The sequence below is a fragment of the Rhinopithecus roxellana genome, chromosome 5 (assembly GCF_007565055.1).
Source record: "Rhinopithecus roxellana isolate Shanxi Qingling chromosome 5, ASM756505v1, whole genome shotgun sequence".
In the NCBI taxonomy this organism is placed as follows: domain Eukaryota; kingdom Metazoa; phylum Chordata; class Mammalia; order Primates; family Cercopithecidae; genus Rhinopithecus; species Rhinopithecus roxellana.
Genome location: NC_044553.1, coordinates 120,487,118 through 120,511,922, shown reverse-complemented (window position 1 = coordinate 120,511,922; position 24,805 = coordinate 120,487,118). Strand labels below are relative to the sequence as shown.

The window sequence follows — 24,805 nt, the reverse complement described above, 5'->3', positions numbered from 1 at the left end:
TTTCTCTGTACTTTGTGTGTGTCTTATTTCTTTTCTCAGTCTCTCGTCCCACCTGACTAGAAACACCTACGGGTATGGAGGGGCTGGCTCTGTTCAAAGAGGTGGCTGGGACTACCCTCACCCACTCCCTTGAAATCAGTGCTTCCCTAAGCCTTGTGTTTACCTTACGTGCTTTGCCCGGTGTGTTGGGAGCCAGTCCTCGCCGCTTGCTGGGTGTTCGAGGAGCGCTGCCATAGAGCATCTCTGTCTCTGTCTGTTTTTTGTTCTTGAGTTGCTGCGTGAAAGTCAGAAGCAACAGTGATAAATCTCAGGAAGAGAGCAGGTCTGGGATGGCAACAGAAGCAGGACCAGGAATCTAGGCCCATGTCTCCGCAGCCAGAGCTAAAAAGAGTTGCCACAGGCTCCCTATTCAACAAACCCTGGTCCCTGGCAGAGACTCTGGGCTGCTCAGATTACCATCTTCCTCTTATCCCAATTTGTGTTCATGTTCACACTTACTCTTTCCTGCCTGGCTCTCTCTTTCTCCAATCGATGCATCTCCCATTGTTCTGCCACATACTCCATGAATTTCTGCCCATTCACCATAAATGCCTTTGAATGTTCCTGTTCCCACAGTTCAATTCGTGCCTTCAACTCTTCTTCCAGCTGAGACCAGAAATAAGGACATGTTAATTACTTCAACTCTTTAGTGTAAAGCCCAAATGAAATGATTTCTCTAGAGAGTGACTCCTCCTCCCCAGAGCATCACTAGCCTCATCTCAGGTAGCTGGGCCCACATAGGTACAGGTCAGAGTGACCAGAAATCAAAGCCCGGGGACATTTCACTCACACAACATACAAGAGTGGAAAATGGCAAGAACCCAAAGTTTGACCACTAAGGTTTTGGTGCCTGAAATTGGAGGCAGCACAGGAAAGATAAGCAATATGAAATAGGCAGTGAACATTAGGAGCAGGACTCTGAAATCAGACATAATGGGGTTCAATCTGGAATCACCCTCTTTACTGGCTGTGAAGCAGTGAGCAAATTTATATAACTTTTTTTTTTTTTTTTTTTTTTTTGGGACAGTCTGCTGCCCAGGCTGGAGTGCAGTGGCACGATCTCGGCTCACTGCAACCTCCACCTCTTGGGTTCAAGCGATTCTTGTGCCTCAGCCTCCTGAGTAGCTGGGATTAATAGGCATACACCACGCCCGGTTAATTTTTGCATTTTTAGTAGAGATGGGGTTTCATCATGTTGGCCAGGCTGGTCTTCAACTGCTGGCCTCCCAAAGCCCTGGGATTACAGGAGTGAGCCACCATGCCTGGCCAGATTTACCTAACTTCTTAGTACCTCAGTTTCCTCATCTGTAAAAATGGAAATAATACCAACCTCATAGGGATGTTGTGAGGAGCAGATGAATTACTAAATGAGAGTGTGTTGAAATGATATCCCTGACTTAACTCAAAAAAATGGTGGTATTATCAAAGTGGAAAATGGTAATGAAGCCCACAGAACTCTCTCTGTCAAAGGCTTTCCTTATGTAACTGGCTGAATTGTGTTTCCCCCCAAATTCAAATGTTGAAGCCTTAACCCCCAGTACCTCAGATTGTGACTGTATTTGGAGACAGCGTCATTAAAAAGAGAATTAAAACCAAGTGTGCTGGCTCATTCCTATATTCCTAGTATTCCTGAGGCCGAGATGGGAGGATTGCTTGAGGCCAGGAGTCCAAGACCAGCCTGGTCAACATAGTAAGACCCCATCTCTTGAAGAAAAAAAAAAAAGAACTCAGTTAAAATGAGGTCATTAGGTGGGCCCTAATCTCATATGACTGGGAGTAATCAGGCCACACATATGGCGGGAAAACCATGTGAAGACACTGAGAAGACAACGACCATTTACAAAGCCAAGGAGAGAGGCCTCAGAAGAAACCAACTCTGCCAATGACATGTTGTCATCAGATTTGCAGTTTCTAGAGTTGTGAGAAAATAAGTTGCTGTTGTCGAAGCCGCCCAGTACGTAGTGTTTTCTGTTTTTTTTTTTTTTTTTGAGATGGAGTCTCTCACTCTGTTGCCCAGGCTGGAGTGCAGTGGCGCGGTCTTGGCTTACTGCAATCTCTGTCTCCCGGGTTCAAGCGATTCTCCTGCCTCAGCCTCCTGAGTAGCTGGGATTACAGGTGCCCGCCACCATGCCTGGCTAATTTTTGTATTTTTAGTGAAGACCAGGCTGGTCTTGAACTCCTGACCTTGTGATCCGCCAGCCTCCCAAAGTGCTGGGATTACAGGTGTGAGCCACCACACCCGGCCTGTAGAGCTTTATTATTGGCAGTCCTAGCAAACGAATATGCCTTGATACACAGTTGCGTATACTGAATATATAACTTATTATCTCTGCCTAAGCTTTGAAGAAAATCGTTTTGGGGCTAAACAATAGAAAGAAAAAGACATACAAATAGTGAGGTATCTTTGTAACCAAGCACCAAAAACCCTTAGCAATAATATTACCTTAGGCAGCATTTTCTGGAGCTTGGCTCGTTGTTTTTCTTCTTTTAGAAGATTTCCTCCTCGGTTTGTAAATCGATTTGGATCTGAAGCTTTCCTCTGTGAAAAGTACATTTTAATTAGTGGAAAGCCTGGCACCATGAGACCAATAACTTCTGTTAACAGTCTTTGTTCTTGCTGGGCGCAGTGGCTCACGCCTACAATCCCAGCACTTTGGGAGGCTGAGGCGGGCGGATCACCTGAGGTTGACAATTCGAGACCAGCCTGGCCAACATGGTGAAACCCCATCTCTACTAAGAGTAAAAAAATTAGTGGGCCTGGTAGCAGTCACATGTAGTCCCAGCTACTCGGGAGACTTGAGGCAGGAGAATCACTTGAACCCGGGTGGCGTGCAGTGAGCCGAGATCGCGCCACTACACTCCAGCCTGAGCAACGAGTAAGACTCAAAAAATAAATAAATAAATAAAAATAAATAGTTAAAGCTTCTCATTCTTTTTAACTTTTTATTAACTTTTCCGTTTTTTACTGTCTTCTTTCTAGTCAAGTAATGCAGTGGGAGAGGAACAAATCTGTAACTGGCTGTGATCACCGAGTTATAAATGCCACTACTCTTGGACCAGCATGTGTTTTCTTTTAGAACATATACAGTATATCAGAACAGTAATGCAAGTATATAGCTTGTAATTATAAATTAGGTATGTGTACTCAAAAATAGGGGCACATAAGCAGAAAAATTTAGAAGACATTCTTGAAAATTAAATTGTTTCCCTTCCATACTGCTTGATTGGTGACAGCCAATCGTTACTAGACAGGATGGTAATTCATTTCTTGTTTTCTTCTTAAATACCGGCATGTCAACAAAGGTTGCTGCCTTAGCTCCTTATTTATGTTTTTTTTTTTTTTTTTGAGACGGAGTCCTGCTTTATCACCCAGGCTGGAGTGCAGTGCCTTGATCTGGGCTCACTGCAAGCTCCGCCTCCTGGGTTCATGACATTCTTCTCCCTCAGCCTCCCAAGTGGCTGGGACTACAAGCGCCCACCACCATGCCCGGCTAATTTTTTTAATTTTTTTATTACAGACAGAGTTTCACCATGTTAGCCAGGATGGACTCGATATCCTGACCTGTGATCTGCCCGCCTCAGCCTCCCAAAGTGCTGGGATTACAGGCATGAGCCACCGTGCCCAGCCTCCTTATTTATGTTTACTCTTCTTTTTGTTGTAACCAGAAGTAAAGAATAACTGAGGACAAAGACATCTGTTCTTAAACAGCTGTAAGATATCCCATAGTTCTCTCCACTTCTGAGTCCTAGTTTGCTGCCTGTAAACTTGAAGGAGTTGAATTCAGATTCTCTGAAGGCCCTTTGAGCTCTAACAGGGCCAGCATGAACCCAAGAACAAGGTGTCCCTCAATCTGTGCCCTACATGCCTCACTTGCCTCACCATAGTCCCTGAGCTCTAAAATGGTCTGAAGGAACCCATCCTTGCTGCCTATCAGAAGGAATCAATACCCATGCAATTTTCTAAGTAAATAGCAAAAGCTGGAATGGTAGAATATGTTAGTTGCCTGCCCCAACATCCATTCTTCTCTCCTTCCTTAGTAACAGAACCAGAATTTACCTGGGGCAGCAATTCACCCAGCCTCACCAGCAGCTGACAGCATGTGAGCCACGGTGGTGTGAACAGAGCCAGGAAGAGCTCTTGAAGGAGTGAGGGGCAATGCCTTCTTTGTTCCTTCCTCCACCATACTGTCTGAAATGTGCCATCAGGGGCCAGGCGCAGTGGCTCATGCCTGTGATCCCAGCACTCTGGGAGGCCAAGATGGACGGATCACCTGAAGTCAGGAATTCGAGACCAGCCTGGCCAACATGGTGAAACCCCATCTCTACTAAAAATACAAAATTAGCCGGGCATGGTGGCACATGCCTGTAATCCCAGCTACTGGGGAGGCTGAGGTAGAAGAATTGCTTCAACCCGTGAGGTGGAGGTTGTGGTGAGCCAAGATTGCACCATTGCACTCTAGCCTGGGTGACCAGCAAATCTCCACCTCCGGGAAAAAAAAAAAAAAGTGCCATCAGGGTGGGAGCTCTAGTAGCAGCCATCCTGGCCCTGAGAATAAGGTCCACCCTTAGTGGTGGGGGAGTGCCCGGGGCCGGAGAAGCCTGGGGCCCTGCTCACTGTGCAGATCTGCTATGCCTGCCCCATACTGCCCAGCTCTGAACTTCATTCATGCAGGAAATGCCTACCTTATTTAAGCCATTAATTTTGGGCTTTTCTCTTATAAGATCCTGCAGATAAGCTTACCAAATAGAGGGGTCAGCAGAAATTCAGAGAGACTTAAAGATGGGGTATCAAAAGCCTGGCAAAGAACAAAGCTAACTGGACTGATTCCGTACATGGCATGCTTTCTTAACAGTTAAAACACAAAAACTAGGGCAATACCTCAAACTCTAAGAAAAGCCTCCAGGTTTCTTCCCACTTCTGGACACCTTCGAAGAGTTCCTTGTGAACTTCATAGTAGTTTTTTAACTGCACAATCTCAGCATCGTGGAGCTGGAGCAGATTTTCTGTGTAGTCCTCTGCAAAATATAGGCCCAGTAGTTTAAAACAATTCCTCTAGTGTTTAGTATCCAATTTTACAAATCATCCATTCCCTAAAATGGAAATAGATTCTTTCCTTATAGTAAACTGATACAGGAAGAGGCGTGTGTGTGTGTAATAGATATATAGTGGTTAATAAAAACCAGCTTTGTCATAATCGGCCTGAGGCACTAGGGCCTAAGAGACTAGGATGGAGACTAAAATAATGTCGTCAAAAATCTGCATCATGTCTTGCCTTGTCTTTGGTTTCTTTCATATTCTTCTTTTCTGTCTTGCCCAGCCAGTAGAGGGGTGGATCACAGAAAATGTGCAAAAATATCTGTTGAATTTAGTTGGGATAGCTTCATCTTTATATTCAGTTCAGTTCAGACTAGAACTCCACTGCGCTCCAGGAGTCAAGCTCCTTTTGGCCCAAACGTAGGCTCTGGCATTTACCACTATGTTTTTGGGTTAAGTTATTCAGTATTTATGTGCTTTCGTATCCTTAGCTCTTGACATGAGGATTTTGTGAAATAATATTAAGGGTTTGACACTGAACCTGCAAAAAGTAAGCACCTAATAAAAACTTAAGCTTCACAGCTAGAAGCTACAGTGACATACTGCTTCAGAAAGCAAGAGATGGCCGGGCGCGGTGGCTCAAGCCTGTAATCCCAGCACTGTGGGAGGCTGAGACGGGCGAATCACGAGGTCAGGAGATCGAGACCATCCTGGCTAACACGGTGAAACCCCGTCTCTACTAAAAAATACAAAAAACTAGCCGGGCGAGGTGGCGGGCGCCTATAGTCCCAGCTACTCGGGAGGCTGAGGCAGGAGAATGGCGGGAACCCGGGAGGCGGAGCTTGCAGTGAGCTGAGATCCGGCCACTGCACTCCAGCCTGGGCAACAGAGCAAGACTCCGTCTCAAAAAAAAAAAAAAGAAAGCAAGAGACGAGTATTTCCCAATAATATTTGAAATGCTTTTTCATACAGGAATGGCAATTATGCTAAATGTCTTGAAAAGGTGGCTTTATCTGTTCAGAAGAGGAAATACTTCCTGTTGAATGTCTGGATGTCTTAAAAACTAGTGAGCAGGCCACAGGAAGAACGCACTTTTGACTGGGTGTGGTGGCCCAACACTTTGGGAGGCCGAGGTGGGAGGACTGTTTGAGCCTAGGAATTTGAGACCAGGTTGGGCAACAGAGTAAGACCTGTCTCCAAACAAACCAACCAACCAACCAACCAACCAAAGACCTCACTCCTGTACTAACCAGCATAGAAAGGGGCAAAAGCTTGTCTCTGCTCCTGGCTATAAAAGCACTGGTCCCAGTACTGAACCAGCTCCACTCGAATTGCCTCAATCACTTTCTTCATGTTTTGCATTTTCAGTTCTTCCAACCGATCCACTTCTGATTGCAGCTGAAAGAAAGAAACTTGTTAAAGGTGGCTGTCATACTTTTATATTCACTAAGGTTTGCAAAAGTTCCCTCCCTTTTAAGTAAAATTATAACGCAAAGCCACAAAGGTGTTATAAATCAACACTTTTTTTTTTTTTTGAGACACAGCCTCACTCTCTCGCCTAGACTGGAGTGCAGTGGCGCAACCTTGGCTCACTACACCCCTCCGCCTCCCAGGCTCAAGCAATTCTCCTGTCTCAGCCTCCCAAGTAGCTGGGATTACAGGCATGTACCACTACCGCCTGGCTAATTTTTGTATTTTTAGTAGATACAGGGTTTCGCCATGTTGTCCAGGCTGGTCTCGAACTCCTGATCTCAAATGATTCACCCACCTCGGCCTCCCAAAGTGCTGGGATTAGAGGCATAAACCACTGCGCCAGGCCAAATCAACAGTCTTTATGACTAACACAAAAGTGCTAAGAGAAGACTCTGACCCAGTACCCACTGGGTTTCTTACCGCTTTCCGGACCTTGGCCTTTGAACCAGACATAATGGTGGCCACAGCTTCTCTTTCTTCTTCAGGTATTTGCAACCTGTCCCAGAGCTCTCGGATTTGAGCACGCAGCCCCTCACACACTGCTTCATTTTGTGATTTCCGCATTTCCAGCTATAGCACAGAAAGCCAGTGTCACTCACAGCAAAGCAGCAGCACAGAGGCTAGCCCTCTGGCCTCCCGCAAAGAAATGTCTGGTAGAGGAGGCACTTTCATGAGAACTCAAAGTAGCATGTTTTCATGCCTCCTAAACACAAGCTGTAAGGCTGTCAGGATCTCGGACTCCAAGAATTAGCATTCAAATTTAGAACTGAAAACAATTTTAATTAAACACTAATCTAATTCAAATGACTAATGTTATTTCATCTATAATTTCATTTTCTTGGAGCTACATATAAAGCTTCTTTAAATATTAAACAAAAATCAAGGTTGTATATCATATATTACTATCCTTATCTTCCCTCATTCTCTCATCTTACATTGTCTCCTTATTTAAGACTGAAGAAACAGCTGTCAGTTTTGTTCAGACTATATACTACGGAGACCTAGGGCATAATTTGAGAAGACAGTACCTGCCGAAGCAACTTTTGTAGTGTTGCAATATTCTCCAAAGACAAACAAAAGGCATCTTCGTCTTCACACGCCACATCTCTTTCAAAGCTTGTGTCTGGGGTGTGGTCTAATTCTTCCATACACAGTATGATCTGTCTCTTTATACTGACAAACTCCTCACGCCTAGAAGCCTTTAAAACAAAGCAATTACAAGATACCTAGAGGAAAACCAAAGTGGTTTTTAGGAAGTACAAATGTAGGCAGTGTACCTTTGTTTCCCTCAAAGTTGTCACATGTTGCCTGAACTGGTTCAGCTCCTCTAAGCTGGGCACTGAGGCACTGTCAATATCATAGTGGGGCATACAAAGAATTTCACACAGTTCTTGATCTTGCTCTTGAAGTAGCTTCAGTTCCTGTTTTCTCTCCTTTTTCTGTTTTCGCATCAATTCCACCTGAGTGCGCAAATCTTTTTCTAGTTGCAAGATGGTTGTCTCTCCTTCTTCCTGAATAAGATAATGTACCACTGTTATAAGATTCCAAGTGAATTCCTTCAAAGGAAGAGAAGGATAACATAAGAAGGCTTGGATGACAGACTTTCAGTTAAACTTACAAGTCAGTCAACTCATGGTCAACAGAATATGGCATAAAGAGGGTTTCCAAAGGAAGGTCCCAGTGAGGAAAGGTGAATAGGGTACTTTTTCTTCCAATTTTAAAACTTGTGGTAGAATACATATAACATAGGCCAGGGTGCGGTGGCTCAAGCCTGTAATCCCAGCACTTTGGGAGGCCGAGACAGGCGGATCACGAGGTCAGGAGATCGAGACCATCCTGGCTAACACGGTGAAACCCCACCTCTACTAAAAAAAATACAAAAAACTAGCCGGGCGAGGTGGCAGGCACCTGTAGTCCCAGCTACTTGGGAGGCTGAGGCAGGAGAATGGCATGAACCAGGGAGGCGGAGCTTGCAGTGAGCCCAGATCGCACCACTGCACTCCAGCCTGGGCGACAGAGCGAGACTGTCTCGAAGAAAAAAAAAGGAATACATATAACATAAAATTTACCATCTTAACCATTAAGTGTACAGTTCAGTGGTATTAAGTACAGTCATATTGCTGTGCAATCATGACCATCACCTCCAAAACTCATTTCCTCTTGCAAAAGTGAAACTTCATACTCAAACAATAAGTCCCCATTTTTTTCCTTTCTCCAAGCCTGGCAACCACCATTCTACCTTTTGTCTCTATGATTAGACTACTACAGGCACTAGGCACTTTTATAAAAAGTGTAAGCTGGCAGCCAGGCACGGTGGCTGACACCTAGAATCCCAGCACTTTGGGAGGCGCGGTGGCTCACACCAAAATCCCAGCACTTTGGGATTATGAGGTCAGCAGTTGGAGACCAGCCTGGCCAACATGGTAAAACCCGCTCTTTACTAAAAATAGAAAAATTAGCCAGGCATGGTGACAGGCACCTGTAATCCCAGCTACTTGGGAGGCTAAGGCAGGAGAATCGCTTGAACCTGGGAGGCGGAGGTTGCAGTGAGCCGAGACAGCACCACTGCACTCCAGCCTGGGCAACACAGCGAGACTGTGTCTCTAAATAAATATATAAATAAATAAATGCGTAAATTGGCTGGAAAGCTTCCTTTGGGTTAGCTGTAGGGTGGCATGCCCAGCTCATATCTAAATACTCACCCTGCTAATCCTATGAACATCGTCTCACTTTACCAACAAAAACCCATCTGGTAGTCCCTGCTCCACTCCTAACTGGTTAACAAGAAAAAAAAAGTGGCATTTTTTTATAGGACATAAATATTTTTCCTATATGTCCATAAATTTACACAATTTCATTTAACATTGTGAACTAGGAATATTAGGCAACTTAAGGGAGATGTATCATTGTACACCTCACTTCTCGCCCAATTTCACATCAAATGTGAAAAAAGAAAGAGAAACTATGTCCAAAATCAATTATATTTATGACATTTATGTTGACTCCAGGAAGCTCCACTTCATGTTCTCTTCTGCCTGATTGCTCTTGACTATCAGGTATGAATTATCCTTTGCCCTTTAAAGGCGGTCTCCCTCCTAAGCTAACTCCAAATAGACACCCAAGCAGGTCTTCCTGTAACAGGAAGAGGGACCTGAGAACCTTATGGATGTACTCATTATCTTTCCAAGCTCCACATCTGTCTGAATTTTTATGATCCTGGCACTGTTTTTACTGGTTCTAAGCAGAGATTTTTCAGGACCCCATCTGTTATTCATTTCATCCTTTCTGGTGTCCTCACTCAAGTCCCTGACTTGCAGTGGACCACAATATAGCCACTTCTCAGCTCCGTACCCAGATGGACGTCATGGCATGCTCTGAACTGGACTAGGCACTCCCAATATTCCAGCTTTTGAGACATTTCTTCTGAAGTAGCTATTTTGGCTGGTTCAGTGGTATGCAGCTTCTGGGTATGATAAAACTCACAAAGGTTTGTTTTTTTCGTAGTATTCCTTTTTATCATTACTTTTGTTCCTGTTTTCATTTTCTTTCAGAGAAAGAACAGTGTAGCACCATCTATGCCTACCTTTTTCTCAGAGTTTATATAAAAAAATTAATATTCCCTACAAAGCAAAACTATGGTAAGCAGCAGCTTCTTTTTGATGATCTATTAGTTGCTTCACCTCTTACCAGGGCAACTCTCTACAGAGCTGAGAATTACCCTGCTGGGCCTAATTACGCAGCATGTTTTCCCCACTTCTCATGTCTAGCTCCATCCCTATGAGGCAGCCTTCCATCTGCTGGCCGAAGTCAATACTACTTCCTAAATATCAGGCCCTAGACAGATCCCCAGAGACCCTGTGGGCTGCCACGGACCTGAAATGGCTCAACACGTAACTCGTTGCACAGAGTGCTCAGCTCTTTTTGACAGACGGATATGCTTTTGATGAGTCTTTCCTTCAGGCTTTCCTCTTCAGCAATCATCATATCCAGGAGTTCCTACAAGAGGGAAAACAGTCCATAAGTTTGGGGCAATGGAGAAAAAAAACTCCCAACACCAATACCAAACTCCTCAAATTTCTTTTTTCTTTTTTCTTTTTTTTTTTTGAGACGGAGTCTCACTCTGTTGGCCAGGCTGGAGTGCAATGGCACATTCTCGGCTCACTGCAACCTCCACCTCCCAGGTTCAATAGATTCTCCTGTCTCAGCCTCTGGAGTAGCTGGGATTACAGGTGCTCACCACCATGCCCAGCTAATTTTTGTATTTTTAGTAGAGACGGAGTTTCACCATGTTGATCAGGCTGGTCTTGAACTCCTGACCTCAAGCAATCCACGCGCCCGGGCCTCCCAAAGTGCTGGGATTACAAGCGTGAGCCACCGTGCCCAGCCTCCTCAAATTTCAAGAAGGGACTTCAAAACCAAACCAAACCAAACAGGAAGAGCCTGTGCTATCCCAATGCCGATGATCACATGTCCCTTCTGCATGCTGTCTCGGGTGAGACACCAACATCCTTACCCAGGTCCAATGCAGAGACCAGTACTATTCAACCCACCTTGATATGCTTCTTTACCACCTCAGTTCTTTGTAACCGCTGGTCCTCTGGAATCCCAATTAGCTCCCATATTTCCCGAAGGTGATTTAGGGCTTTCTGCAGACATACTACGGACTCCTCCGCCAGCACCTCACTGAAAACCAAAACCTAAGACCTGTTAGTTACATCAGTCACAGCCTCCGGACTAAAAGCACTATTTTCTTTTTTTTTTTTTTTTGGAGACGGAGTCTCGCTCTGTCGCCCGGGCTGGAGTGCAGTGGCCGGATCTCAGCTCATCGCAAGCTCCGCCTCCCGGGTTTATATGCCATTCTCCTGCCTCAGCCTCCCGAGTAGCTGGGACTACAGGCGCCCGCCACCTCGCCCGGCTAGTTTTTTGTATTTTTTAGTAGAGACGGGGTTTCACCATGTTAGCCAGGATGGTCTCGATCTCCTGACCTCGTGATCCGCCTGTCTCGGCCTCCCAAAGTGCTGGGATTACAGGCTTGAGCCACCGCGCCCGGCCAAAGCACTATTTTCAAGAACTAAAAATACTGGCTTCTCAGTGGCCTCGAGAAAAAAACAAATTGAAAACAGGCATTCAACCTAATTCACCTTTAACCACTCCCCATCCCTTTTCCTACCAAATACCACTAGCAATGCAAGATTTCATATCATATTACATCATGGAAGCTCAACCTTCTGGACTTTCAACAACCATCTACCTATGGAAGTATAATACAGAATTATAAATACTTTTACTAAAGAAAAACCAGATAAAAATGTTGGTAAACTAAACTAACACAAGAACTTGCTGGTAAGAAACTCCTACACAAATATCTGGCAATTTATTACTATTTTTTGGGTTTTTTTTTTTTGAGACAGCGTCTTGCTCTGTCACCCAGGCTGGAGTGCAGTGGTGCGATCTTGGCTCACTGCAACCTCCACCTTTTACGTTCAAATGATTCTCCTGACTCAGCCTCCCGAATAGGTGGGACTACAGGCACGTGCTACCATGCCCAACTAATTTTTGTATTTTTAGTAGAGATGGGGTTTTGCCATGTTGGCCAGGCGGGTTTCGAATTCCCGGCCTCAAGTGATCCTCCCTCCTCAGCCTCCCAAAGTGCTAGGATTACATATGTGAGCCACCATGCCTGGCCTTTTTATTTTATTTATTTTTTCGTTCTTCTCTTTTTTTTTTTGTTTTTGAGACAGAGTGTCACTCTGTTGCCCTGGCTGGAGTGCAGTGGCGTGATCTCAGCTCACTGCAACCTCCGCCTCGCAGGTTCAAGTGATTCTTCTGCTTCAGCCTACCAAGTAGCTCAGATCACAGGCATGCGCCACCACGCTCAGCTAATTTTTGTTATTTTTACAAAAACACAAAAACCCACTCGCCTTGGCCTCCCAAAGTGCTGGGATTACAGGCATGAGCCACTGCGCCCAGCCTAGTATTCTTAAATTACAACTAGCGGCTCAAAGAATGGCTAAAATTAAGCCGTTGAGATAGGGTTTCACCATGTTGGCCATGCTGGTCTCGAACTCCTGACCTCAAGTGATCCACCTGCCTTGGCCTCCCAAAGTGCTGGGATTACAGGCATGAGCCACCTCGCCCAGCCTATTCTTCTTAAATTACAACTAGCAGCTCAAAGAATGGCTAAAGTTAAAAAGACAACATTAAGTGTTGGTGAGTATATAGAAAAGTGAGAACTTTCATATGCTGCTGGCATAGTGTAAACTGGTACAACTATTTTAAAAACTGTTGGCAGTCTATCTACTAAAGCTGAACCCAACAGTTCTACCTCTACATACATACCTAGCAGAAATGAACACATACCTTCACCAAAGACACATATGAGAATGGTTAGAGAAGCACTACTCATAATATCATGGAAACAGAAACAGCCTAGATGTCTATCAACAGAATGAATAGTACATTCCTACAGTGCAATAATACAGCAATGAAAATGAACAAACCGGCTGGGTGCAATGGCTCACACCTATAATTCCAGGACTCTGGGAGGCCAAGGGGAGCAGATCACTTGAGGTCAGGAGTTTGAGACCAGCCTGGCCAACATGGGGAAACCCCGTCTCTATTAAAAACACAAAAAATTAGCTGGGTGTGGTGATGCGCCTGTAATCCTAGCTACTGGGGAGGCTGAGGCAGGAGAATTGCTTGAACCCAGGAAGTGGGGTTTGCAGTGAGCTGAGGTTGCAGTGAGCAAAGACCGTACCACTGAACTCCAGCTTGGGCAACAGAGCGAAACTGTCTCAAAAAAGAAAATGAACACACTACACATGACATGGAAAGCTCAAATTATTATTTTTCTATTTTATTTATTTATTTTTAAATTTTACCTTTTTGGGGTGATGAAATAGTTCTAGATCTTGATGGTGATTATATAACAGTATACAATTGAAACTACCTGTAAAGTGAGTCTGTTTTACTGTGTATGAATTACACTTCAAATCTTTTCATTTTTTTAATGAAGTCAAAGAAACAACTTTAAAAAAAGTTGTAAGGGGAAGAGGAAGAAAAAAAAACACTTTAGGCTAAGCAAAAGCCACCAGATACGCAAGTGTGTATCACTATGTGATTCCATTGACATAAAGTTCAAAAACAGGCAAAACTGGTCAGGCATGGTAGTTCATGCCTGTATTCCTAGCACCTTGCAAGGCCGAGGCAGGAGGACTGGTTGAGCCCAGGAGTTTGAGATCATCCTGGGCAACAGGGAGACTCTGTGTCTATCAAAAAAAAATAGCTGGGCACAGTGGCGTATGCCTATAGTCCCAGCTACTCAGGAGGCTGAGGTGGGAGGATTGCTTGAGCATGGGAAGATGAGGCTGCAGTGAGCTGTGATCACTGCACTCCAGCCCAAGCAACAAAGCAACACCCTATCTGAAAAACGAAAACAAACAAAAAAATCAGCCCAAACTAATCTATGCTTTCAGAAGTCAGGAGAGTGGTTCTTTTGGCTCAGGGAAGGCAGTGACTGGTAAAGGGCTTCTGAGTTGCTGCTTACACAGGTGCATCAACTGTGAAAAATTCACTGAGTTTACACTTGATTTCTGTATGTTTCTGAATGTATGTTATTCTTCAATTGCCAAAAGCTTATTTTAACAAAAAATTATTCATCTAAAATACAAATTTAACTGGCTTCTGTATCTTTTAAGAAAAGTTTACTTTAAAAATTAGAACCATTAGTCTGATTTACAGAACATTTAAAGAATAGAAATTTTTCTCCCTTTTCTTAGGTATAACAGGACAACTAAGACTACCCTGGCACCAGAGAAACTGCAATCTAGATGTTCTCTGCTTCCAGTCAGCTGAGAAGCCTGCAGCAAATCACTTAAACACTTAGCTGTTTGTGTGCCATCCACACCCAATTGGAGCTAGAGACTTTCATTAGCCCCTGTCTCAGAGCTTTCGGTGGTTCTACAAGTCACCAGCCTAGATCTCTAACAATGTGTCTCTCCAAAGCTGTTAATACATTCACATCCAAAATCTCTCCAGCCACGAAATCCCAGTTTAGAGGTTGCCTGTTCTTGTTGAAGAAACATTTCTACACAAGTACCTGTTGCCTATACCAGATGGCCATACCAACACCCAATACTGACAAACGTTTAAAAGAATTTACTGTACTCCCTTCAGTTTAGAAATGTTAACGGTTCAAGTCCAACAGAAAAAGAAAAAAAAGAAATGTTAACCGTAAGGCATTTATTTAACATAATCTCAACTAAAGTCCAACTAAAGAGCTTCCCCAGGCAAACACTCCTTTTGCACTTCATTTTGAAGACACAAGAATGCACAAGTTAAAATCCTAATATTAGCATTTTATTAAAAATAACTTTTAAGATCCAATCTGTGGCCAATATTTGATCTGGATGCAAAACCCTGGCTTCCAGACAGGCCAGCCGGGGGCACTGCTCTGAAGGTCATTACTTAAGTATACCAGTCTCCTCAGTCTGACAGACCTACCCCTGCCCAGCCAATCTCCACAGAACAGCTAGTTGTTCATAACAACAAATCCCATCAGCTCCCTGCTTAACTACTCCCCTTCAAAGGTCCCATTGCCCTCAGGAAATAGTTCAACCACCTTCCGTGGAAAGGCCTTCTAAACCTCTCTCCGAGTTTGCTAATCTCTGCCACTTGTCACTCCCCAAGTCTCCAGCCAACTGAACTTCCTGGGCATTCCCTGAACAGTGCCCCTCAATAAACCACATGCAGCCCTCATTTTCTGATGCCACCGTGCTTTGTACGTTCAGTTCCTTCTATCTGCCACCACCTCCTCTGGAGACTTGTGGACTTGTCACTCACTTGCCATTTTCCCCCCAGGCCCCTAGTAGACCATAAACTCAAGGGCAAGGACCACCACATCTTATTCATCTTCATTTTACCACACCCTAATGCATAGTAGTTGTTCAATAGATGCAAAATGAATGGCCCTGAATTCCTGCCAAAGGGTCCTATGCTCCTAACCTACCTAACCTAATAGAGGTATTATGTATTCTAGGATCCTGACGAAGGTTTACAAGCAGGGCTGCCTATCTCTGTAAGATATCTACAAGGTAAAGTGATCATTTTCCTGAATAAAAAAATCTAGCACAATAGGCAGAGAATCTGAATAGACATTTCTCCAAAGAAGATATACAAATGGCCAATAAGCACATGAAAAGATGCTCAATATTAGTCATTAGGGAAATGCAAATCAAAACCACAGCCAACAGGATGGCTATAATAAAAAAATATATATATATAGCAACAAGTACTGTGAGAATCTAGAGAAACTAGAACCCTCAAACACTGCTCGTGGGAATGCAAGACAGTGCAGCCTCTTTGGAAAACAGTCTGGTAGTTCTTCAGTTGTTTTTTTGTTTTTTGAGACAGGGCCTCACTGTCACCTGGGCTGGAGTGCAGTGGTGTGACCATAGCTCACTGCAGCTTCAACGTCCCAGGCTCAAGCAATTCTCCCGCCTTAGTCTCCCAAGTAGCTGGGACCACAGACATGCTATCATACTTGGCTATTTTTCGTTTTTTGTTTTTTTTTTTTAAAAGGTTTGCCATGTTGCTCAGGCTGGTCTTGAACTTCTGGGCCCAAGCAATCCTCCCACCTTAGCCTCCCAAAGTGCTGGGATTACAGACATGAGCCATTGCACCCAGCCCCTCAGTTTAACGGAGTTCATACAACCCAGCAGTTTTATTACTGGGTATTTACCAAAAATAAATGAAAACACATTTATATGAAAACTACAAAAATGTTTATAGTAGCATTACTTACAATAGCCAAAAAGTGAAAACAAAACAAAACAAAACAAAACAAAACAAAACAAATGGCCATCAACTCATGAATGGGTAAATAAAATGTAGTATATAGCCATACAATGGAATATTATTTGGCAATAAACCTGGAAAATATTATGCTAAGTCAAAGAAGCAAGTCACAAAAGACCACAACAGCTATGGTTCTGTTTATATGTATATGATATATCCAGAATAGGTAAAAAGTAGATTTGGGGTTTGTATGTTTTTTTTGAGACATCTTTCACCTAGGCTGGAGTGCAGTAACATGATCATGGCTCACTGCAGCCCCAACCTCCTAGGCTCAGGTGATCCTCCCACCTCAGCCTCCGGAGTAGCTGGGACTGCAGATGTGAGCCACCACACCCAGCTAACTTAAACAAAAAAAATTTTTTTTTAGGCCAGGCACGGTGGCTCATGCCTGTAATCCCAGCACTTTGGGAGGCCAAGACCGGTGGATCACGAGGTCGGCAGTTTGAGACCAGCCTGGCCAATATGGTGAAACCCCATCTCTACTAAAAATACAAAACTTAGCTGGGCGTGGTGGTGGGCACCTGTAATCCCAGCTACTCGAGAGGCTGAGGCAGGAGAATCGCTTGAATCCAGGGGGCAGAAGTTGCAGTGAGCTGAGATCGTGTCACTGTACTCCAGCCTGGGTGACAGAGTGAGACTCCATCTCAAAAAAAAAAAAAAAAAGAATTCTTTTTTGTAGAGGCAGTCTCCCAAGCTGTTCTTGAACTCCTGGGCTCAAGTAGTCCTCCCACCTTGGGCTCCCAAAGTGCTGGGATTATAGGTGTGCACCACCTTGCCTAGCCAAAAAGTAGATTTGTAGTTGGGGGTGGAGAGAATTTGGACCATGAGGTGAAAGGGGATTGACCGCTAATGGGATTTTAAAGGGGTGATAAAAATGTTCTAAAACTGATTGCAGTGATGATTGCACAACTCTGAATATTCTAAAAATCACTGAATTATACACTTTAAGTACATTGTATAGTATGTGGATTATATCTCAAAGCTGTTATTAAAAACATCTCGGCACACAATCTGAAATTTTTTTGATTTGTGACTTAATTGAAAAACTTACAGATTTTTACTATGGCCAGGCGTGGTGGCTCACGTTGTGTAATTCCAGCACTTTGGGAGGCCAAGGCAGGTTGATCACCTGAGATCAGGAGTGAGAGATCAGCCTGGCCAACATGTGAAACCCCATCTCTACTAAAAACATAAAAATTAGCTGGGCGTCGTAGTGGGTGCCTGTAATCTCAGATACTCAGGAGGCTGAGGCAGGAGAATCACTTGAACCCGGTGAACCCAGGAGGCAGAGGTTGCAGTAAGCTGAGATCATGCCATTGCACTCCAGCCTGGGCGACAGAGCAAGACTGTCTTAAAAAAAAAAAAAAAAAGAAAGAAAGAAAACTTTACTAATATATAATGCATTTTATTTGGCCTGTTGGAAATGGGTGTTTGGAATTACCCAACACCCATTATTATTATTCTAGTTAGAGACAGTTCCTGTAACAGGATCATTTTCAAAGAATTAAAAACTAACATTTCTTACTCTTCCTAACATTCAAATTGTACTGAACTTAACTTTTTTTTTAACTTAAATCTTGTATCATCCTTGACACTTCTTTCTTGTATTCGCGCCATTAGCATTATCTACACAAGACTGGCAGAATCTCACTCCTCCTGACCTCTGCTGCTACCACTACCACCCCCACCCTCGTCCAGGTCACCACCACCAACTTTTTGCTGTATGGCAATGGCTTCTTAACTAGTCTCACTGCTTCAATGCTGGCCTCCTTAAGTCTATTGTCAACACAGGAGCCCCAAGTCCTAATCTTCTACTCAGAACCCTCCAGTGACTTGCCATCTCACTCCAAGGAAAAGCCTCTGCCTTTCCAAAGCCCTATGAAGGCCCATTCCATCTGAAAGCCATTGCTTTTGATATGCTGATTCCTCTACCTAGATCTCTTTTTCCCCATGCTGCATGGCTTCACCCTTTTCCTTCTTAGGTCTTTGCTCAGAGATCACCTTCTCAGGGAGGCCTTTCCTGACCCATCTCTTTAAAACCACAACCCCACTTCCTACACCTTCAGTACTTCTTATCCCCTTTCTCTGCTTGATTTCTCTACATAGCACTTATCACCATTTAAGATTAACTTATTTATTACACTCCTCTTTTGCTATTAGAATACAAACTCTGTGAGGGCAGGGATGTCACTTTTGCTCACTGCTATATCCCCACCACTTGGAATGGTTCCTTGTATATAACATTCAAGAATTATTTTTCTTTTATTTTTTAGTATAAATTATTATTATTTTTTAGAGACAGGGTCTTGCTATGGTGCCCCAGGCTGGTCTTGAACTCCTGGGCCCAAGTCATCCTCCCACCTTGGCCTCCCAAAGTGCTGGGATTACAGGTGTGAGCCACTGTGCCAGGCCCAAGAAGTCTTTTTGAATGAATAATGTGACATTTCAAAAAAGTTGTATGTTCTTAAGATGCTTCAGAGCAATCATTATGAACAATTATCATGATACACTGAAATACTACCTGGCTAAATTGTTTCAGGTAATCCCCTAAAAGGAGCAAGTCTGAGATTTTTTTTAGACTCACTGAAAAACTCAGAGTGCATACAAAGACTACCACTCAAGGACACAAAGGTTGTAGAATGGGTCAGTTTTTCCAGTCTTGAACATAAATCACTGGACTGGAAGAAATCTCAAAGTGGTCCTCTAAATTATTTCCTACCTTCAGGCAGCCTTCACTGATCCACTATCCTATTTTTTCTTAGCACTCCAGAGAAGGAGTTTTGCTGATCTCCTGTGCAACCTGTTTCCGGGACCGATAACCATAATTAATTCTGGCCAGAGTTTTGTTTGAGCCTCAGAGGTCAAAGCTGCAGTGAGCAATCTCGCCACTGCACTCCAGCCTGGGTGACAGAGTGAGACCCTGTCTCATAAAAAAAAAAAAAAAAAAAGGCTAATTTATATCCATTAGCCTGGAACCAACACTAAAGGGTAATTTTTTCTCCTGCTTCATTCAATCCCTTGATAGAGAAGATGCCTAAATAATTCATAAACTGTTAATGGCCTTTTTTTTTTTTTTTTTGAGACAGAGTCTCACTCTGCCACCCAGGCTGGAGTGCAGTGTCGAGATGTCGGCTCATGCAACCTCTGTTTCCCAGGCTCAAGCGATTCTCCTGCCTCAGCCTCCTGAGAAGCTGGGGCTACAGGCGCACCACCACGCCTGGCTAATTTTTGTATTTTCAGTTAAGACGGGGTTTCACCATGTTGGCACTCAATTCTCATTATTCTGAGGGCAAGCATTTGAAAAAGACAGATCAGAATTAGTGATCATGAAATGAAGAATCTTACAAAGCCTTAGAACAATCAGTTCCACCAAAAACTACAAATTAACGCTGTATCATCACAATACTTCATCTACAACTTTCAGAAATTAAAGTTAATATTTGGAAGTCACAAGGCTGGTTAAGTGTCAGTGTCACTGGTCCGGATTTCAAGTCGGACAGTCCCTCCCCAACACTGCCTAGGAAGTTACTAAAACGACCGGAAAAGAATTCCATAATCCGTTTCTTAACTTGCAAAGAAACAAAGCTATCTTTCCAATTCAAACAAAACGTTAACACCGCTGGCCAGATACAAAGAAAAACAACGGGCCGGGCGCGGTGGCTCATGCCTCCAGCCTGGCCAACACAGGAGACCGCGTTTCCACAAAAACAAAGAATAAAACAAAACAACGATAAATAAACTTAACAGCTTTAAAGAGAAGCCAGGACCACAGAAGGTTTACAACGAGTCATCTGCGCCAAGAAGCGGCACCTGAGACGCCGAGGGCAGGGAGGGTGGGGTCCGAGCACCAGCGCTGACCGCCTGGGTGAAGGCCGACCCGGGTCCCCGGCCTCGCCCGCCCTGCGGCGTCCGGGCACCGGCGCTCGGCTCCCACCAGGGCGTCTGAGCCTGCGGACACCCGGGGCCGCCGGGAGACAGCGCGTCAGGTCTCACCTCCGCCGCGGCCCTCGCACTGGCTCGCCGCCTCCAGACCCTGCCCCTTCGCGCCCCCGGCCTCACTCAGCGCCGACTGCTGTGACGCCCTAGTCCCGGGACCTCGCACGGGCCCCGCACCCCTGAACTGGCCCAGAACCCGAGACAGGCGTCGCTCTCTCCCGCGTCCCCTCGATTTCCCCGCAACCCGCACCTTCTCCTCATGGCAGACGCTCCAAGCAGCCGTCAGTCCAGATCCAGACCTACTCTACACGGCCCCGAGAGCAACAACCACCCGCAAACACCGGCGACCTCACTTCGGGTAGCCGCTCCGTGAGCCGTTGAGCCCCGCAAAATTTCAAACCGTGCCACGGGGCGAAGCCTCGCTGCGATTGGCGTCGCGTCCCGTCGTTCCACGAAAATCCCCGCCCCTCGGGCTGTAGCTCGCGGGTGCGCAGTCGGGCGGGGACTCGTGAGCCGGACCTGGGAAGCCCTGGAGCGGGGCGGGGGATGACGTCACTGTCTGTGAGTGGGCGGGCGGGGCCTGCGCCTCCCGCTTCCCTCGATTGGCGGCAGCCTCAAGGGACTCCCCTCCCGAGTCGGCTACGTCATCGGAGCAGCGCCCCGCCCCGCCCCGCCCGGCGCAGTTTGTATTCGAAGTGCGCGGGCGGGGAAGGAGTTGAGAGCACCGTGGCTTCCCGGCTGCCGAAACCGGGAGCGGGGAGGAATAGGAAAGTTAGCGCCTAGTTTCCCTCGCTCATCCAAGAAGCGAACCTTGGAACTCATCTTTGGTGGGACTCTTCCCCAGATGTAGGAAGCCGTACACTAAGGAGAAGGGAAGGAACATTGAGTCCTGCTCATGGGCCTGGAACCTTTCAACGCTAGTTATCCCATTTAATCTTCACAATCCTGTATGGCGAGTATTGTCACCATTGCAGAGGAAACTCAAAAAGATTTGAATGATTTGCCCAACTCACCTGATTGGTGAATAAGTGCAGATCACCTAGGTGTGGTTTTCTTTCAAATTAGATGAGTTTCTAAATTGTTACATGAAAAACTTAAAACTCAAAATAAACATCAAAGTACTTTTGTAGCCTCCTTTCCTCTATGAACATGTTACATCCCTAAATGCTTATATATCACATTTTTTCCCCAGTGATTCATGGTGGCATAATATCCTGGTGTGTAACTATCTCGCCCATTCTGCTATTGATATTTAGATAATAATTTAAAATATAAGGCTGGACTGAATATCTTCATAAATAAATCTTTGCATCCTGCATTTTCGTACAGCTGATTCCTAGAGGTGTAATTACTGAATGCTCCCTTTATTAATTTGCCTTCCACACAAAGCCTCACCGGGAAAGTACCCTCCTTTTGTTACCCTCAGCAGGGCTGAATTCTATCGTACTTTTAAACATCTTTGCTCATTTTGTAGGTAAAATAATAATACTGGCATTTCCTTGTTTGGCACTTGATTATAACTGAAATTGCACATTTTTCGTGTTTACTGGCCAACTGTAACTTACGTTCACATGCCTTTTCCCTAAAGGTAAAGGATGCTTGTTTGCTTCAGCTTCAGAACCATATTTTTCTTATTTTCAGAAAAACTTCATTGCTGCTTTCAATGTTCTTCTTTTTATTTATTTATTTATTTATTTATTTTTGAGACGGAGTCTCGCTCTGTCGCCCGGCCTGGAGTGCAGTGGCCGGATCTCAGCTCACTGCAAGCTCCGCCTCCCGGGTTTACGCCATTCTCCTGCCTCAGCCTCCCGAGTAGCTGGGACTACAGGCGCCAGCCACCTCACCCGGATAGCTTTTTGTATTTTGTAGTAGAGACGGGGTTTCACCGTGTTAGCCAGGATGGTCTCGAACTCCTGACCTCGTGATTCGCCCGTCTGGGCCTCCCAAAGTGCTGGGATTACAGGCTTGAGCCACCGCGCCCAGCCCCTTTTTATTTTTTTTTTAATTGAGATGGAGTCTCGCTCTGTCACCCAGGCTGAAGTGCAGTGGCCCAATCTCGGCTCACTGCACGTCGCCACTGGGTTCTTGTGCCTCAGCTTCCCAAGTAGCTGAGACTACAGGCACGCACCACCATGCCTGGATACTTTTTTTGTATTTTCAGTAGAGATGGGGTTTCACCACGTTGGCCAGGCTGGTCTTGAACTCCTGACCTCAGGTGATCCGCCGGCCTCGGCCTCCCAGTGTTGGGATTACAGGCCTGAGCCACTGCGCCCGGCTTCAATGTTCTTTTTAACCTATCAGCAGCATGCCAGATATTCACAGCACAAACTCAGTGGACAACAGGCACCACTTTTTCAGTTTCCTTGCACTCTGTTGATTAACACTGACACCACTAATAGAGTGGATGGCAGCACCACTTTTAAAATTTACTTGCATTCTTTGTTGGTTAAATTAACAGGAGAGCTTTTCAGAAAGCTTCACAAATTTGTGATCTTCATACATGTTCTTAGGGCCAGCATTATTAAGTATCCAGAGATAAGACAATTTTTCTCTCGTCCTTTACACTGAGGTGCTGAGGCTAACAAAGTCACAGAACTGATGCAAAGATATCCATTCAGAGCATAAACGCTGCATGTAAAACACCGTGTAATACGTGTTTATAATATATGACCTTAGCCTGGGCAATGTGGCAAAACCCTGTCTCTATAAAAAATACAAAAATTAGCCAGGTGTGGTGGTATGAGCCTCTAGTCCCAGCTACTTGGGAGGCTGAGGTGGGAGGATCACTTGAGCCCAGGAGGTCAAGGCTGCAGTGAGACACGATCATGCCCCTGCACTCCAGCCTGGACGACAAAGCAAGACCCTTTCTCAAAAAACAAACAAACAAACAAACAAAAAACCCTATTACAGGGTCATATATTTCTACCTGATGGAAGTGCAATGTTTTGCCACTGTTTAATCTTTTTCTGATGCCACCTATTCTTTCTGCGAACAACAGCCCTGTTGGCAGTGTCTTTGGTCTTGCACACTAGCTTGAAATAACACTCAAAATTCTAGCTAGATGCTTGAGGAATGCCTTTTCCTTGGAATGTATTCTTAAACAGAATTATCATTATTTTTATTTACTTATTTATTTATTGAGACAGAGTCTTGTTCTTTTGCCCAGGCTGGAGTCCAGTGGCACGATCTCGGCTCACTGCAACCTCTGCCTCCTGGGTTCAAGTGATTCTCCCGCCTCAGCCTCCCGAGTAGCTGGGACCACAGGTGCGCACCTCCACAGCCAGCTAATTTTTATATTTTAGTAGAGACAGAGTTTCACCATGTTGGCCAGGCTGGTCTTGAACTCCTGACCTCAAGTGATCTGCCTGCCTCGCCCTCCCAAAGTGTGAGGATTACAGGTGTGAGCCACTGCGCCGGGCCCAGAATGATCCTTATTCTATAGGAAGAATACTTTTGATGATCTAGTAACTCAGGTTTTGATTTTCTTTCTTCCTTTTATTAAGTGGCAGCACTGTGGAATGGGGAACAGATGGGAGGATGAGCAGCTGGGAGGGACACTCTTACAAAAACCCAGGCAAGAGACAATAAATACCTCTATCATAGGGATGGTGAGGAGAAGATGAACTAGAGGCATTTAGAAATAAGAACCAATAGGACAAGGGAACCAGCTAAAGGTGGGGCATAGAAAGAAAAAATCTGAGGTCAAGAATACAATTTTTTGCTCATTTGAACAAAGTTTGGGAATACAGGAAGAAGAGCAGATTAAAGGATTCAAGTAGGGACAAGAGCTTCCACTCATGAGTTTATTTTGTACATGCTGAGTTTGAAGTGCCTGTGGAATGACCAGGTAGGACATACTTGTGTGGAGTGAGATGAAAGCTTGAGATCTGGAAGTGGATGACAACAAAGGACAGAGAGAGGGGAGATGTCAGCAAATGGGATCAAAGAACAACCTAAGAGACTGTGGGAGGACAAAGAAAGGGTATTATGGAAGCTGAATACGACAATTTCAAGGAAAGTGTAGTCATCAGTGGGATCAAGTTGGAAGAGGCCTGAAAAGTGGCCACTAACACAGGTGGTTGTAATTCCTTCTTTTTTCTTTTCTTTTTTGAGAGAGGGTCACAGTTTACTCCAGCCTCAACCTCCTGGGCTCAAGGGATCCTCCCACCTCAGCCTCCCCAGTAGCTAGGAATACAGGCGTGTGCCACCACCCTCGGCTAATTTTTTTATTTTTTGTACAGATGGGGTCTTGCCATGTTATCCAGGCTGGTCTTTTTTTTTTTTGAGACGGAGTCTCGCTCTGTCGCCCAGGCTGGAGTGCAGTGGCCGGATCTCAGCTCACTGCAAGCTCCGCCTCCCGGGTTCACGCCATTCTCCTGCCTCAGCCTCCCAAGTAGCTGGGACTACAGGCGCCCGCCACGTCGCCCGGCTAGTTTTTTGTATTTTTAGTAGAGACGGGGTTTCACC

At 44.9% G+C, this 24,805-nt stretch overlaps 1 protein-coding gene across 11 annotated transcripts in view; it reads right to left on the bottom strand.

The window, feature by feature from the left end:
• Positions 1-20,829, bottom strand: part of PRC1 (protein regulator of cytokinesis 1) — a 29,064-nt gene extending 8,235 nt beyond the window's left edge. For 9 of the 11 annotated variants that reach the window (XM_010384773.2, XM_010384772.2, XM_010384774.2 and 6 more), the window contains exons 1-11: positions 20,589-20,829; positions 11,098-11,230; positions 10,421-10,543; positions 7,825-8,058; positions 7,576-7,746; positions 6,968-7,117; positions 6,325-6,472; positions 4,919-5,055; positions 2,483-2,578; positions 499-645; positions 164-274 (exon numbers count right to left, since the gene is read on the bottom strand). In XM_010384773.2, coding sequence (XP_010383075.1) covers positions 164-274; positions 499-645; positions 2,483-2,578; positions 4,919-5,055; positions 6,325-6,472; positions 6,968-7,117; positions 7,576-7,746; positions 7,825-8,058; positions 10,421-10,543; positions 11,098-11,230; positions 20,589-20,599 — 1,461 coding nt within the window. In that variant the 5' untranslated portion in view covers positions 20,600-20,829. Of the gene's footprint in view, positions 1-163; positions 275-498; positions 646-2,482; positions 2,579-4,918; positions 5,056-6,324; positions 6,473-6,967; positions 7,118-7,575; positions 7,747-7,824; positions 8,059-10,420; positions 10,544-11,097; positions 11,245-20,588 lie in introns of all 11 variants that reach the window. The other 2 variants (XM_030930287.1, XM_030930288.1) reach the window with 2 other exon arrangements.
• Positions 20,830-24,805: the final 3,976 nt, after the last annotated feature.